Genomic DNA, 16,991 nt, shown 5'->3' on the forward strand with positions numbered 1-16,991 from the left:
TTATCATTTACACATCATATACCCTCTGGAAAACTCAGCTCTATGCCTAAGTGAGAATAAGAGAAAAAGGCAAATAACATATTGTATTAATTTCCTTGGGGTGCCGTAACAAAGTACCACAAACCAGGTGGCTTAAAGAAACAGGTATTTATTCTCTCACAGTTTAGAGGGAAAGAAGTCCAAAATCAAGGTGTCAGCAGGGTTGGTTCCTTCTGGAGGAATAATCTGTTCTACGCATCTCTCCTCATTTCTGGTGGTTGCCAGGAATCCTTGGCATTCCTTGGCTTGTAGTGGCATCACTCCAACATCTACCTCTGTCTTCACAGGGCAGTCTTCCTCGTGTATTTCTCTGTGTGCCTCTCTCATTGGATTTAGGGGCTACCCTAATCCTGAATGACCTAATCTTAACTTGATTGCATCTGTAAAGACTCTATTTACAAACAAGGTCACTCACAGGTTCTACTAGACATGAATTTTGGAGGGCCAAACCCAGTACAGCCTGCCCTCTGGTCCCTCAAAATTCATGTTCACCCCAGGTACAAAATGCAGTCCTCCATCCCAATATTCCCCAAAGACTTAATCCATTCCTGCATTAACTCTAAAGTCTCATCTAAAGATCACCAACTCAAAAAGTCTCAAAGCTCATCATCTAAATCAGGTATGGGTGAGGCTCTGAGCATGAACTGTCCTGGCCTCCTTTCCATCTATAGACCTATGAAACTGAAAAACAAGTTACCAGCTTCCAGAATACAATGGTGGGACCACCACAGGATACAAATTCCCATGCCGAAAGGGAGAAGACGGAAGAAATAAAGGAGTCACTGGTCTACAGCAACTTTGCAACCCAGAAGAGCAAATTCCATTAGATTCCAAGGACTGGGAATCTGTGGCACCATCTGCCCTGTATGCCCATGGAGGCTCCACCAATCCCAGCCTCTAGGCCCTCAAAGACTCCACCAGCCCCACCCTCTGAGCCCTCAGCTTTGGCCCTCTGCAACAGTCCTACCCTCTGGGCAGCCCGTTTCCTGCTTACAGAATTCCAGAAATCTGACAGCCTTTCAGCCTTTCTTCATTTTGTTCTCTCTCTCTCTCTCTCTCTCTCTCTCCCCCTCTCCTTCAGTCCAAGCTGTCAGTGTCTCTGCTGATACAACATTCTCATCCTCCCTAATCTAACCTCATCTTAACTAACTACATTTGTAAAGACTCTATTTCCAAATAAGGTCACATTCACAGAATCCAGGTGGACATGAATTTTCAGGGAACAGTAATCAACCCAAAACATATATCTTAATATTACAGTTTTGGACTACACTCTGGGAACCACTAAATTAGGACATAGTTTCCCTTCTCGGCAGCGACTTTCAGAAGTTAGCCCAAACTGAGAAGTGTACAGTCTGCATCTCTAGCTAGACAATTCTGAAAACTATGGAATAGCTCTCAAAGATTCATAATTCCTGTTGGCACCAATCTATCAAAAGTAATTCATGAATCTACCTAACAGATAAAATGTCTTAAATAATGTCTTTATGCCTCTTTGTGCATATTATTGCAGACTTAATGAGATTAAATAGATGCAGTAACAGTAGTAACTTTAAGCACTTCACAGTAACTGTCTGGGTAGGTGCTATTCTACCCATTTTATAAATAAGGAAAAGGTTAGGTAATTTGCTCTATAGAAGCTGTATTAGTTATGTGTTGCTATATCATAAACTACCCCAAAACAGTGGCTTAAAACAATAAACATTTATGATCTCATAGCTTGAGTCAGGAATCAGGCACAGCTCAGTGGGGTCCTCTGGCTCAACTGGGGATGAATCTGCTTTCAAGCTCACTCAAGTAGCAGTCAGCAGGATTCGGTTTCTTGCAGGCTGTTAGACTGCGGGCCATGGCTCCTCACTGGCTACTGTCTAGAGACTGCCACTCAGTTCCTCACCATGTAGGCCTCGCTTTAGGGAATCTCACAACATGGCAGCTTGGTTCATCAGAACAAGCAAGCAAGCATGAAGAGCCAGAATGTGAACAAGGTAGAATTCAGTGCTTTATAACCTAATCTTGGAAGAGAGAGCCCATTACATTTGCTGTATTCTGTTCACTAGAAGCCAGTCACTAGGTCCGACCCCATACTCAAGGGGAAGGGATACACAAGGGCAACACTGCCAGGCCCTATATAAGGGTTGGGCTCAGTGACTGTTACACAATCTGTACTATGTTCTAAAAACAAACCAGGGCTGCTTGGATCCCAAAAACCTCAGAAATAAAGAGAAAGGACTTGAATATATGGTGATACTACCTTTAAGAACCTTAGCCCAATCTCAAGATCCTAAATTATGAGGAATGGGGGTGGATTGCAGATGGTACCTGTAAGCCTATGTGGTTTCTTCGTTACACTTCTGCTCACAACCTCCCTCTCTTTCTGAAGACTAACCTGGCCTGAAAAGGCTGCATTGAGCAGGCTCATCATTTATAGTTGATAAGTGAATAGAGTCCTATATATAGTCGTGTACCTACCAACAGATACCATTGCTTTTCTGGGCACTGTCCTAGATCTGTGCTAGAGATTTGCTAGATTTCTTTAGAATGAGATATGATTTATGACATTTGCCACTGAGAAACAATTTAATGCCAAATATACAAAGCACCTAGCTTCCAGCCAGTGAATTTCAAAATTGTTAAGCATATTTTCCTTAAGTGGATGGATATATACATTTTAAAAACTAAGCCTAAATGTTTTACTCCCAATAAACAATTCAAGAGCCTTTTTTTTTTTTTTTTAAATGGAGTCTCACTCTGTTGCCCAGACTGGAGTGCCATGACACAATCTCAGCTCACTGCAATCTCAAAAGGCTTTTCTTTATGGTACTACAGAATTTCTATAGGTAACTTACTTCACAATATGCAAGAGATATTAGTCATTAAATGGTTTTTATATTAAGGATTATATACAGCCAATGGCTAAGGCAATGAATATTGACTTAATGACTAGAAATGTGCTTGGCTTAAAATTTACTTTATAATGCACCTGTTGACCTTAAACTTTTAGGGTTAAAGAGTTTCAAGTATTTTGACCAAAAGTTGTAACTTAGCTAGGTTCTGTACATGTCACTTTATCATAAAAGTTCCCCTTCTCTTTGATTTGCATAAAACTTTAGCAAACAGAAACATCTTTACATTCCCTAGCACTATCAGGCTTTTGAATTATAAATGGTGGCAAAGCTATGGGAAAACAGCAATTTTTAACATAAGAGGAATTATTAATGATGTATACATCTAGAATGCCCTCCTGGAACTTGTTTTGGTTTGGAAACCATCAAAAATGTTACTAGAAAGTGACATTTATGTTCTGATGAGCAACTCTAAAAAGGACATTGATTCAACCTCTGTTCTCATAAAAAATTAAATTATTTTTCAAGAATTAACTCCTCTCCCTGGTGGCAGGAATAGCTGCCTAAACAACACCGACTCCTTGGAAAGCACCTAGAACGCATTATCCTGCCTGCCTATTCTCTTGCCTTTCATAGTTACGCCTTCAGAAACTCCATGCCAAAATTCACTTATTTATTCTGCCCGACAAATACTGCATTCCTTACTTCCCTTCAGTGACTGTGTTATGCTCAAGAACATTAAGACTTGTGGTTTGGGACACAAATCGCCAAGCCACAAGAACTGCAGCTCTGAGCCTGGGAAGAAAATGGTGGCCCCACAACACAGTAACTTGGCTGAAATGACCAAATTAACAGACAGATAGAAACCATTGTTTTAAGTCTTTAGGATTAACAACAACAAAAAGGATAAAAAGCAAAACTGTCTGAAGAAGATACAGAACATCTAAACAGGCCTATAACAAGGAGTATGATTTAGTCATTTATAAACTTCCCCAAAAGAAAAGCCCAGACCCAGAGGTATCTGATAATATCTTTTCCTAGAACATTCCTACTTCCCCAAATCCTTACCATGAAGATATACAGTAGACAATTCATTGAAAAACATGGGTTTGAACCACGTGGCTCCACTTTTGTACAGATTTGTTTTACTATTATTATTTTGGAGATGGAGTCTCACTGTGTTGCCCAGGCTGGAGTAATGGTGGCACGGTCTTGGCTCACTGCAATCTCTGCCTGCTGGGTTCAAGTGATTCTCCTGCCTCAGCCTCCTGAGTAGCTGGGATTACAAGTGCCTGCCACCACGCCCTAGCGCCCACGCCCGGCTAGTTTTTTGTATTTTTAGTAGAGATGGGGTTTCACCACGTTGGCCAGGCTGGTCTTGAACTCCTGACCACATGATCTGCCCACCTCCCAAAGTGCTGGGATTACAGGTGTGAGCCACTGCACCCAGCCCAGATTTTTTTCAATAAATATATTGGAAAAATTTTTGAAGATTTGAAACAATGAGAAAAGTTTCAGATGAAAAAAATTAGGAAAAAAGCAGTTATATCATGAATGCATAAAATATATGTAGATACTATTTTATCACTTACTGCCATAAAATACAGGCAAATCTATTATTTTACCAAAATTAACACACACAAATACAGATCATACATGGTGCAATTCACAGTTTTGAGAGAAACGTAAAAAAATGTAAAGATGCAGCATTAAATCACAGCTGCATAAAATGAACTGTAATGCACAGCATATTAGTGAAATCATTTCACAGCCACCTCCTGTTGCTACTGCAGTGAGCTCAAGTGTTGTGAGTATGCACTTCAAATGCTGTGGGACACTAATCACCGGTGCATGAACAATTCATCGCCCCTGTCAACTGCATATCACAATGCTCCCAAAAAGCAGAGAAAAGTGATGACATTACAAGAAAAAGCTGATTGCTTGATAGGTATCATGTTGAGGTCTGCAGCTACAGTTGCCTGCCACTCTAGACGGACAATTCATTTTATAAACAGATGACATACACTTACAGTATGGATAAATACAGTAAATGTATTTTCTCTTATGATTTTCTAAGTAACATTTTCTTTTCTCTAGCTTACTTTAAGAGTACAGTATACAATATATATATAATACATCAGTAAGGCTCCCAGTCAATAACAGGCTACTAGTACTTAAGACTTTGGGGAATCACAAGTTATATGCAGATTTTTGACTGTGCGAGGGGGGGTCAGCACCCCTATCACCTGCATTGTTCAAGCGTCAACTATATATGTACCTACACACGCACACGCGCGCACACACACACACACACACGTGTATTCCTCAAAAGCCCAGCCAAGCATCTTAGCTTGGCTATTTTTTAATTAGAAACAATTATTTTATTCAGAAAAGTATAAACAGTTATCAATTAGAATCTTCTTATATACAGATATAACCTGCAGAAGGTTAAGTCTGAGGAGGCTGTTCTGGGTACTTTTTACAGTCCTTTTTAGTTCTAAGAGTCCATGATACTGCATTTTTATGGCCAGAGGGCAATCAATTATGCACCTGGTTGTCTCAATAGGCAGTAAAACCTAATATAAATAAATGGCAAATTATCTGCCATAAAAAAATAAGAAAAACTTTTGAAATGTTAATTTCAACTCCAATGAAACATATACCTAATTAAGACAATTATTTATTCCCTGCTAGAATATAAAGGGAACAACAAGCTTGAGCTGCAAGGCTCAAGCTTTGAGAGCACAGAAAGATTTTTAAACTAATCATGCATTTTAAGTCCAAGAAATGGAGCCAGCCCATAATCTCATGTTGGAATTCCCCCAGGCAAAGTTGGGAACCACCTCCTGACATCGTCTGCAATGTGATCTTCTGTTATTTGGTATTTTAAAGATGACGCCAACTCTTCTGTGCTTAGTTTAGAAGTCCTTTAAAGGAAAAAGTTAAAAAAAAAAAAAAGACACCACATTTCACTTCTAAGTCAATGTTAGAATCAGCTTCTCCCTCTTTTTCCTCTTCCTCTTTTTCTCTTCCAAGTGGCTAGTAGCATCAGCAAAAAACATAACTTCACTTTTTGCCTCGCATTCCCTCTTGAGATAATCAAGACCAGCCATATTGAAGCCGATAACATCCTGGAGTGCAATACAAGAAATATTAAAAATTTTTCTCCCACTTCAGTTCATCACAGCAGCGTATGAGAGTTAGGGGAACCAAAGCTTCAGGTGTTGTTACTTATCTTTCCCTTATTAAGAACTTTTCTTGTTTGTTTTTTCTATTCCTACTAATTCCAATGAAAACTATCTCAAATATGGATTTATCGGTGGTGGGTACTGCTAAAGACAAAGCACAGCAATACTATACTACTACTTTTTTTTTTTTTTTTGAGACGGAGTCTTGCTCTGTCACCCAGGCTGGAGTATAGTGGCCGGATCTCAGCTCACTGCAAGCTCTCCCTCCCGAGTTTACGCCATTCTCCTGCCTCAGCCTCCCAAGTAGCTGGGACTACAGGCGCCCGCCACCTCGCCCGGCTAGATTTTTGTATTTTTTAGTAGAGACGGGGTTTCACCATGTTAGCCAGGATGGTCTCTATCTCCTGACCTCATGATCCGCCCGTCTCGGCCTCCCAAAGTGCTGGGATTACAGGCTTGAGCCACCGCGCCCGGCCAGCAATACTACACTACTTCTAAATCACACTAGGAATTTGCCTCATTATTTTATCTCTATACAAAGACACTTACCCGGACTTGGCTGACTTTTGAAATAGTTGTTTCCCTTAATTTTTCTATCACTGGCACAAGCATTTGATTGCTAGTGATCTGTCCAAAGTGAATCCTAATAGAAAAACAAAACATAGTCACGTTGCAGCTGATATGGCTAGACTGAGTAAACAGATAAAATATCAAAGCAACAACAAAATATACATTATAGAAATGTTTCGAGCACAAAAAAAAAAAAAAAAAAAGCCAAAGAAATTTCTTTCTCTACTATTCAGTTCAATTTGATGATAACTTAAAAAATACTGTCCTAAACCTCATGACACATTCAACTCATTTGCAAAGCCACTTTTCCCAGCCCAGCAACTTGCCAGTGGCTACAGATTTTGAGTGGTACTTTATGGAAAACTCAAAGACAGAATGAGCCTTCTAAGAAATGCTAACTCAAAAAAGATACATTAATACTTCTAATAAAGCCACAGCAAAAAAGAGAGACATTCATGAGAGATTCAAACTCTGACCCAGAGTACCAAGATATCCTTGATGACCCTGCTGTACCTGTCAGGTAGTACCCAATCTATAACCCTCTGATACGCTATAAGTATTTAGTGTTTCTTGTAGAACCAGCAACCCTAATTCAATAGCACATATGCCATAGCAGTAAAAGAAATTATTAGTAATATGGTTAAATATGAAGTTATGTCTTTACAACTTGCTCCAAATTATGAATATGGCAACAAAACATATTCTTCTTCTTCTCTTGCTACTATCCTGGATAGAGTATAAGAAATGGAGGGTTAAAAATCATAAAACCAGGCCAATTCACCAAATACCTATTTGGTCAATTCACTAAATATACCTGTTTAACTATCTGGCATTGGCTGACCAGTTTTTGTCTTCATAACAGTATTTGAAGGAATATTCAATTTGTCTCCATCTCTGTTCTCTGCTGTAACAGCTTGAGAATGAGGGTGAGAGATGAGAAGAATATCAAGTCTTTGTACATCTATTCTTCTCAACTACCTATTAACAGAATTCTTCATATTTAAGAATATAACCTAATGAACATATTTGCTTTATGTTTCTTAGTTTACCTCTATATATGCCCCTACATTTCCATTTGCACCTGTAGAGACCAAGATAAATAAACTGACTTCCTTAAAATGTCGGTATAAGGACAAAGCAAAACCTGTTAGCTTACACTAAACACTTTAAAACAGGAATGTCCACCCTTTTGGCTCCCCTGGGCCACATTGGAAGAATTGTCTCGGGCCACACATAAAATACACTAATGATAGCTGATGAACAACAACAACAAAGAAATCACAAAAAAATCATAATGTTTTAATAAAGTTTACAAATTTGCGTTGGGCCACATTCAAAGTCGTACTGGGCCACATGTGGCCTGCAGGCCACAGGCTAGACAAGCTTGGCTTCAAATAACAAATGAGGCAAATTGGCCAATCGTAATTGGCTTTTGCTAAACTGACTAGAACCAAAGCTATCTTAGATTGTAACACGGAGGCCTATGACTGAGTAAGGATTCCTGAGCAATGTATTACCATGACTTCTTACTTAAAGAGGTGGGTCATCATGATCCTTGTTTTAAAGGCAAGACTGATTGCTTGGGCTGGTAGCAAACTCCTAGGCTCAGGCAATCCACCCACCTCAGCCTCCCAAAGTGCTGGGATTACAAGGGTGAGCCACCGAGTTTGGCATACTATTTCTTAATCCCAAAGTGTTGACAGCTTCAGTTAAGGTACTGCTGAAAAGACATGGTATTCTTTGGAAAAGGATGTTACCTGAGGAGGAAGAAGAGGCACCTGCATATAAGTTCAATATCAGAGCCCAGCTGAATGAATTCGTTAAAGAGTTTAAGAATGTCTGGGACATAAGAAAAAGGCAGCACAAGTAGAGATTCTTCCAGCTCACTGAAAAAGAAAAAATAGATATAAAATGCCGCATTTGTTAACATTGTTAACATGGTCAATTTTTAAATCTTTCCCTTTATTACTTTTTCTACTGATTTTATACTTGAATACACCTTGTGTAGAGTTAAATATTCATCTATAAGCTAGATGACTCTCTTTGTTTTCTGTATTTAATATCTTAATCTATTTGGAATGCATTTTGGTCAATGGCATGATGGAAAAATCTAACTTTTTCCCTCCAGATAAACAATTTCTCCAAAGCCTCTTGTTGAATATTCCATCTCTATATGATATTCTTTTACCATATATTGAGTCCATTAGAGTCTATTATGATGACTTATCCTGACATGATGATTGATCCTGACACCAATCCTACACTATTTTAATTTTGCTAATTTTGCAGCCTTTTAATCTGGGAAAATAGTTCCCTCTAGAACTAGCTCAAGTATTATTTCATCAATTCCAATTTAAAATCTTAAGAGGATATCAAATGGGATTACAAACCTATTAATTAGGAAATATTAAATCTTTAAAACACAGAATCTTCCTGTCTTCAAATGTATCATAACTTCCACATTAATCAATTTTCTTTTACATTCCTGTAGTGAAGTTTCATCTTTATCCTAAGACAGGTGTTATTTCTTGTAAAGAATATATATGTAAAAAAAAAAAAAAGAATATATATGTAGATATTGTGGTTCATTATGAAAATGATAGCCTTCAGTAGTTCAAACGCATGAATGAATGAAAAAAGGAAAATCACCAATAATATAACAATTATTGCAAAAATGTATGACAAAGAAAATAAAGTATGGTGCCCAGGCTGGTCTCAAACTTCTGGTCTCAAGCATCCTAAAATGTTGGGATTACAGACATGAGCCACTGTGCCCAGCAAGAATTCTTTAAAAACCAATAAAAGAATACTTAAGAGCAAAAAGAGATAACTCAAAATTCACAAGAAAAAATACAAATGGTCAACAAATAGGCTGAAATTTTAACTTCATTAATAGTCAAAAGAAATGAAAATAAACAATATTACCTTTTGCCTCTCATGCTGGCAACAAATTTTTTAAAGCCTACTAAAAATCAGTATAATCACCCTGGAAAGTAATTTGGCAATATAAAACTTTAAAAGCTCATGCCTACTATTCAGTTATTAGGCTGCTAGGACTCTTAAGAAAAATAATCAATAATGATAACAAAGATATATGTGTAAACATAGTCAGTGAAGCCACTGATAATAGCCAAAAAGGAGAAACAAATGCAATATCCAGTAATTATTCATACAATGGAATAATTCTGAATCCAATGAATTTTTTTTTTTTAACAATATGAACAACAAACAAATGTTCAGGAAATATGTGAAAAAGAACAGAATATAAAACTTTATATAATATTCCAATTGTGTATGTACATAGAAAAGAAGCCAAAATATAAAAAAAAATTAACAGTTGGTGCTTCTAATTGAATTATATATTATTTCATTGCCTACAACATAAATCACTCCCTTTTATTTGTCCTTAAAAGCATCTCTCTTCATACTTTAGAAGGAACTTCCTAGTTCTAGCACTTGAAAAATAACATTATAAATTATTTCCCATCAAAACTTTTATATAGTTAAACCTATAAGAAAGATAACCATCAGTTATAATTTCTATTTATTTCCCATTCAGATAAGCAATTCATAAATGTTGACAGATTATAAAAATTGTGCACAAGGACTCACTTACCTTGACCTGATGCCTTTAAAAATCTCTAATACATAAGCTGAAGGCTATAAAGGAAGGATTAACACCATTAGTGATACTCTTGGTTGGTTTCTACTAAAGTTCTCTAATTTCTATCTTCTATAAAACAGGAACCCCTCCTTCTTACTTCAGAAAAAGTATTCTAAAATAGCAAGATCTGCACGAGTTTAGAGTCAGCCAGATCTCGGTTCACAATCAAACTCTGCCCCTTACCAACTATGCTACAAGTCAAGCCAGATTCCTTATCTATAAAGTGAAGATACCCTGACTCACAAAATTACTGTGATGAGACATGCAAGTAAAATACTAATTAGAGATGACTAGATAAACATACATTCTGCCATTACTCTTCCCCTCTCTCTTCTTTATCTCATCAGACTAGTTTCTGTCAACTTTCCCTCTGAAGGCTGATTCGAAAGTTAATTTAGATGAACAGAATCTTCACAGGGCTTTGGACACTAAACATAAACAAGCACTAGAAAATAGAAGAATGCCAGTCCAGTCCAACCAAAAAGGCTGGCTTGGGAAGTTACACTAAAGTGGTGCTTTTGAAATACAAAATATCTTAGAGAATGCCAAGATTCAAAAGAGACTTTTAAAGACAAAGTATTCCCAATAATCCATCCCCAAATCATAATGCCTCTACTTCCTTTCTTGTCCTTGTAAGTAACCTTTGAATAACCAAGGGGAAACCATTAGACATTTTACTCACTGAGATACTGCCATAAGCCATTAGGATGGGGTTGGTGGGAAGTGGAACCTATGAAGAAATTATTAAGTCAAGTCATTAAAAAAACTGAGACTTGTATAGCACTTGTTATAGACAGAGTGGTAACAGTATTTTATAATTTTGAAAAGGGAAAAAAGAGACCCTAAAAAACTGACAGAGTGTAAAAGAATTATCAAGCCTGTTAGTTTCTATAGTATTCATGAATGAGCTGGAACAATGTACTTTATCTAGAAATCTGAAATGGTTACCCTGCCTCCCAAACCAAAGTAGGAACGTGAGTTTCTACTCAAGACAATAATCACCTCAATTTGTAATTTCCTTTCCTTCGCTTTCACTAAGACCAAGTGCCCTTCTTCCCACAGTTCCTCAATTTCTTCTAATGTAGTGAGTTGGAAAGATTCTACTCCATTTATTGCATATCCTGATCTTAGCTAATAAATCCCAAAACAATGGTTTTTCTCCTTGGGAAATCCCTTGATACTGTAACTTACTGTACTCTCTTATTACCTCTTTCCCTGCAGCTTTACAAATGGCTTTGTGTTCCTTCATTTTTGCAGTTTCTTCTCGGTACAACTCAATAGCCTCCATAATCCTCTCAGCCTACAGATGATGACAAAGGAAAGAAATCATCACAACATACTCCATCATCCCAGGACACTGAAACTGGAAGAGCTGACTAGAAATTTGCCAAATGAAATAGCTTCAATCCGTTTAATAAAGACATGCCAATAGAGTGCCAAAAAGCATTTAAAGACATTTTTGGTTTTCTTATTTTTTAATGTACAGGGAGAAGACTAAGTGTCGTGGACTCAGGTGGGATGATATCTAGACACTCTGAATAGGGCAGGTCCCAGGAACACCTGAAAGGAGCACATACTGATCAAAGAGATTCAGGACTACTCCCATCTTTGGTTACAAGAGAAGAAAACAGGTTATAATCCCCATCTTTAAATCTCATCAACTTTTTGCCAAAAAATGGCTTTCTGGTTGATACAGAATAAAACTTTCACTAAAAAGTTGAGATCTCATTAAAAAACGAGATACCACATTCTATATCAACTTACTGCTTTCACTGTTTCAATAGTTTTCTTTCCAGTAAAATAACTGTCGCCTTGAGTCTCTCCTGGAACCTGCCAGAAACAAAGAAATCCTTGAACAACACTGTTGACCAGAGTTAAAGAGCTGATAAATTAATCTTACATCCATATAACAGCTATTATTATTTTATGAAAATACTAAGTGTTACCAGCTACCAGTAACAGTACTTAGCATATGTATTATCATAAGAATATCCTACACATATTAAAAAAGAGAATATCCAAATTTTCTAATGTTTATTTTTGCTCCACAGTGAGTAAAATAATTCCCTAAAGCCTCAATTGCCAGAATGATAATTATTCAATAGCAAATTTGGTCAATCACTTGAACCACAAAATTGGGATATAAAATTGAAGAGAAAGAATCACACAGATTCTTTATCAGCTGGTGATACCTTCAACTTCTAGCCTCAATTTTAATCCTATTAGAAATTCTGGACATTATAGTCAATTTCAATAAGGTAACTATATATGGGGCATAATCTCAAGGTCCCCAAAATTTACTTACTGCTGGTTGGTCTTCTTTGGCCACACTCTCCTCATATTCCGCTTCTCTTTCCTGCCATGAGATAGATATACATTAATTTGAGAGAAAAAAACATGGTCTCTATATAAAGAGAAATGAGGCAGCAAGAAGGTGCTTCTTTGACAATGTAATCCCCCTAATGGCATCTTTATCCCTGCCTAGCTTCTGAAATGGGTGAGAATGGTCTTGAACAGATCTCCTGAAGGTTCTTGGACTTGTAATGAATGAGGTACAACCGCACTACACAGAAAACTTCAACTAGGACAGCCTGTCAGATACCCACTGGCATATTTGTAACCAAGCCTAAAGTTCTTACCATCTCCCTTTCTTCCTCAAGAATAAGAGGCTCCCTTGTTCTCTCCCAAAGTCTCAGAGATTTGTCATGGGACGATGATACAACATAGTCTCCACTGGGGCTTACAGCCAAACACCATATTTCCTGGTGATGCCCCTGGAGGAAAAAAAAAAAAACACCTCAAGAATATCTCATTCATAGACCACTATTTAGTGGGTAATGTAAATATTCTTAAAAGTATTTCTTAAGTACCGAGCAAGCAAAGCAGGCATGTGGTTACCTCCAGAGTCTGTATGTGTTCAAATCTGTCTGCATCCCACTGTTTAATCTTATGGTCTTTTCCAGCAGTGAAGAAGAGATGAGACTTGGGTACAAACTGTAGGTACATCACACTGAAAAATGACAGAAATATTAAAATGTCAACAAATTCCAGGTTAGTAAAAAGAGTTTTACACACATAAATAGCTTTTGACTAGCTAGTTCTAGAGTGTCTGACTGTATTTTAGAACTTATATCACTGCCTGAGAACACTGAAAAATAGATGCAGATGCTCAAGGAAAGTGATACTTACAGGTGACTCAAAGGGAGGCATTTGAAAAGACTATATGTACCTGTCATCATGCGCAAAGAGAGATTTGTGGCAGTCCCCAAAGTCCAAACCCCAGATTTTCACATTCCTATCAGCGGAGCCAGTTGCTATAAGTGCTCCATCCTACGGGAAATAAAAGTAAAATATTACCTTGATTGTTGAATTCTGTAAATGAATAAAAAGCTAACCAGAATATTTAACCCATTTCTTTCAAACACATTAAAATGAAGCCAAAAAACTGATTTCATCTCTACTAAAAACACTGAATTCTTTGCTCTTACCTACAGAGATACTTAAAAAGCTTGTTAAGTAAAAGCATGAACTCTGTGGCTTCCATACTTTCATATTGCCACAGGGCAGTGCTATGCCTTGATGCAGGGTTATCTATTTACTTTTTTGGATAGGAAAAAGATTCTCTAATCTCTGGCATGGGATTTGGAAAGAAAGTGGGAGAGAGAAACAGAAGAGAAGCTGAGAAAGCCTCTACTAGAATGTTTATGTATCCCACGTTCCCTATCACTATTTCTCTTATCTCTCCTATTTCAATGCCTGGTTCAAATGATTGTCAACATAAAAAAAAAAAAAAAAAAAAAGGAAGAAATATATTTAACACTGTAACTTAACATTGTTAGTGCACTGATCACAGACAACTATGAGGTCAACTCCTTTCACACAGAATAGACATTTTTTTTTTTGAGACAGAGTCTCGCTCTGCAGAATAGACATTGTTTCTTAATATACATTGCCACTTCTAATCAAAACTAGATATTGGGAAATAAATGATTTTGGTCAAGAGACCAAAAGGTTACATAGTGTAAAATACCGTAACTATCCAAATATAAATCCAAGCTCCTCAGCAGCATTATCCTTCAGAACAAAACGGAATGCCTTTTTAAAAGTCTTTCATATTTTAGTGTACTCTATCAATTATAGTATTTTAAACAACAAAGTACTATTTGGGAGAGCTACAAGAAGGATAGAGATAATATTTGCAAAATTATTCTGAAAACATTAAAGTAATATATATAAGACACAATATATGTTAATTTGAGACTGTTTTTGGAGAAAGAATGATGATAAAAACAAATAATCTAAAATGAAGATATCAAGACAGAATTAAGAAAGTATCTGCTTTAGAAAAGACAACTATTACTGAGACACTATTTGAACTTTACTTACGTAAGAGATGTCCATGCATATAACAGGTAGTTTGTGTCCATACAGTGAGAGAAAAAACTAAATATTAAAAAAATAATAATTAATGTCTGTCTATAAAATATGGGTATAATTTATAGCATGTAGGTCTAAAATATAACTTTAGACACATTTTTAAATTGCTTTATATTTGTATTTTCAAAGACAACCCACAAAAGACAGCTTTGTAGGAGTACCTGTGTCCACTACACAGACCCTCCATGCGCTTGCCAAGAATACTGCAGTACAGTGGAGGCAAGGAGGCCCCCAGAAGCTTACTGCCTCAGTCAGATCTCTGGATCTCTTCACTGAAAAGATTCCAGGGCACTTGTTTCACAAAAAAATTCCCACGCCCAACCTGGTCCTATCAATTCTCTGGGTATAGGGCTCAGTAATTGTATTTTTAAAAGTAATCTAGATGATCCTAATACATAGCCAAGTGTGAAATCACTGCCCAGGACACCTAGCAATGCTGTATGACTACTTAGTATGACAGAATTTTCTGTCCACAAGATTTTTTGAACTCATGAAATATAACTTGCTTTAAACAAAATTCATGAACTATAGAATTATTTTAAAATGCTAGCTTCCCTAGTATACTTACATTGCTTTGATTCACACACACATTTTTAGAAATGTACTACTGCTGGGCACAGTCAAGGCCACTTCTTTATAGCTTCAACCCAAATTCTTAAGGTCAGTCAGTCAGAAAGGGAAAATATCCCCGGACATAACCACTATACCTTTAAAGTGTCAACATAGAAAATTTTCACAGTACAGTCCAGCAAAGACACAGCCAATAGCTTTTGATTGGGAGAGTAACTGACACACAGAACATCTTCATCTAGTTGCAAGGTTCGGGTTTGCTTCACAGAAAGTCTAGCACCACAAAAAACATCAAGAAAAAAATAAATGAGTATACAAATTCAGAAAAATCCTAACTCTTTAGAGCACAACAAACGATACAATATGTCAAAAGGCCATTCAATAGCTCCCCATTTTCACTCCAAAAAATGGATACAAAATAATATCTACTCACCTCTTTTGGGTACTATTTTCATCTTTCACTAGCTCAAAATCCCAGAATTTGACAGATTTATCTGCACCACCTGACACAAAGCCACGCTGAAAATCAAATGAAATTTCAATTAAAAACTACTTTAGCATAAAAACTCTGCTATGAAGATACATTTTAAAAGTCTAAGAAAGTATTTTCATTTAATGTCATGGGATAAAAATTAAGAAAAATGTGGTTCTCCCTAGCTCCTTTCACTGCTCTTTTGGGTCTGCTGCCACAAACCTTATGTGAAAATTCCTACCATCGACTAACATAGGCAGAAATAATAATAACTTATGAAAAGTTCTAGTTATACTATTATCTAGCATCAAGAAGAAAAAAAACTCTCAGTAAACTAGTTTGAAAAATATACATAGAATGGATAATCTAGGTCTAAAGTATTCGCCTCAGAAGGATATAAATTTAGTCCTGCAATGTCCCTGCTTAAAATATTTTTGAAGCTGTTTTCCATTATCAAGAAAATTAGTCTCATTACATGGTAGTGTTAGTGTAAAGTACATAGAACACTGGATCTCAAGTGTCTGTTCTGCCACCTCATAGATTTATAACACAGGGAACAACCTTTCCGTAATCCCTAGTTTTGTTGAAAAAAAGACCACACAATTTATGGAAAAGATAGGACACTCTACAAATGCAAGATTTATTACTATTTTAGACTCACAGCTGTTTTATTTGGACACCAAGTGGTATTAAACACTCTAAACTTCAGAGATTTTTTCCAAAACTAAGATCTACTTTCAATGGATGAAAATTTTCTACCATTGAGAATATTTAAATAAATGGGCCAAAATTTAAGGTGTTGTCAAAAATAAAAATCTCAAGATTTTCTAAGCAACAGTACCATTACTAGAACAAGCATACTTTCGCCAGGAACTGCTCTGAAGGTGAGCACATATTTATTGACTTGTAAGGGCTAACGTACTTGCTAAAATTACTAAATTTGTACAGTCATAGACGTTTGTTTGGGAAAAAAAGGGAGCAGCAAAGTCTGCTCAGTTCTCTGCATCATGTTGCCCAAGAGAATATTTCCCCTTAAGAAGTATTACAAAACACTGGCAAAAAATCATGAGGGTGAGCGATTTGATGTCATGTTGCTGATAAGCGAAAGTAGCCAAACAAGATTTCATTTCATAATGACAGCTAGTCATTTACCAGGTATATAAGAAGGCATCATATATGAACACTAAAGATTAGACCAAAAAAAAAAA

At 36.7% G+C, this 16,991-nt stretch overlaps 2 protein-coding genes across 6 annotated transcripts in view; one reads left to right on the top strand and one right to left on the bottom strand.

Annotated features, from left to right (window-relative positions):
- SPAG17 (sperm associated antigen 17) overlaps positions 1–11,749 on the top strand; it is a 238,312-nt gene extending 226,563 nt beyond the window's left edge. For 3 of the 4 annotated variants that reach the window (XM_033196418.1, XM_033196420.1, XM_033196421.1), the window contains one exon: positions 11,562–11,749. The gene's annotated coding sequence lies outside the window, so the exon portion shown is untranslated. Of the gene's footprint in view, positions 1–11,525 lie in introns of all 4 variants that reach the window. The other variant, XM_033196419.1, reaches the window with a different exon arrangement.
- The window catches only part of WDR3 (WD repeat domain 3), a 30,816-nt gene continuing 19,065 nt past the window's right edge, over positions 5,241–16,991 (bottom strand). For both annotated transcript variants that reach the window (XM_033196423.1, XM_033196424.1), the window contains exons 14-27: positions 15,745–15,830; positions 15,449–15,584; positions 14,691–14,747; positions 13,534–13,634; positions 13,203–13,314; positions 12,944–13,078; positions 12,610–12,660; positions 12,069–12,134; positions 11,512–11,604; positions 10,987–11,034; positions 10,257–10,300; positions 8,398–8,526; positions 6,620–6,713; positions 5,241–6,013 (exon numbers count right to left, since the gene is read on the bottom strand). In XM_033196423.1, coding sequence (XP_033052314.1) covers positions 5,858–6,013; positions 6,620–6,713; positions 8,398–8,526; positions 10,257–10,300; positions 10,987–11,034; positions 11,512–11,604; positions 12,069–12,134; positions 12,610–12,660; positions 12,944–13,078; positions 13,203–13,314; positions 13,534–13,634; positions 14,691–14,747; positions 15,449–15,584; positions 15,745–15,830 — 1,308 coding nt within the window. In that variant the 3' untranslated portion in view covers positions 5,241–5,857. The remainder of the gene's footprint in view (positions 6,014–6,619; positions 6,714–8,397; positions 8,527–10,256; positions 10,301–10,986; positions 11,035–11,511; positions 11,605–12,068; positions 12,135–12,609; positions 12,661–12,943; positions 13,079–13,202; positions 13,315–13,533; positions 13,635–14,690; positions 14,748–15,448; positions 15,585–15,744; positions 15,831–16,991) is intronic.

Source organism: Trachypithecus francoisi, unplaced genomic scaffold, assembly GCF_009764315.1.
Source record: "Trachypithecus francoisi isolate TF-2019V2 unplaced genomic scaffold, Tfra_2.0 Lachesis_group5, whole genome shotgun sequence".
Lineage (NCBI taxonomy): Eukaryota > Metazoa > Chordata > Mammalia > Primates > Cercopithecidae > Trachypithecus > Trachypithecus francoisi.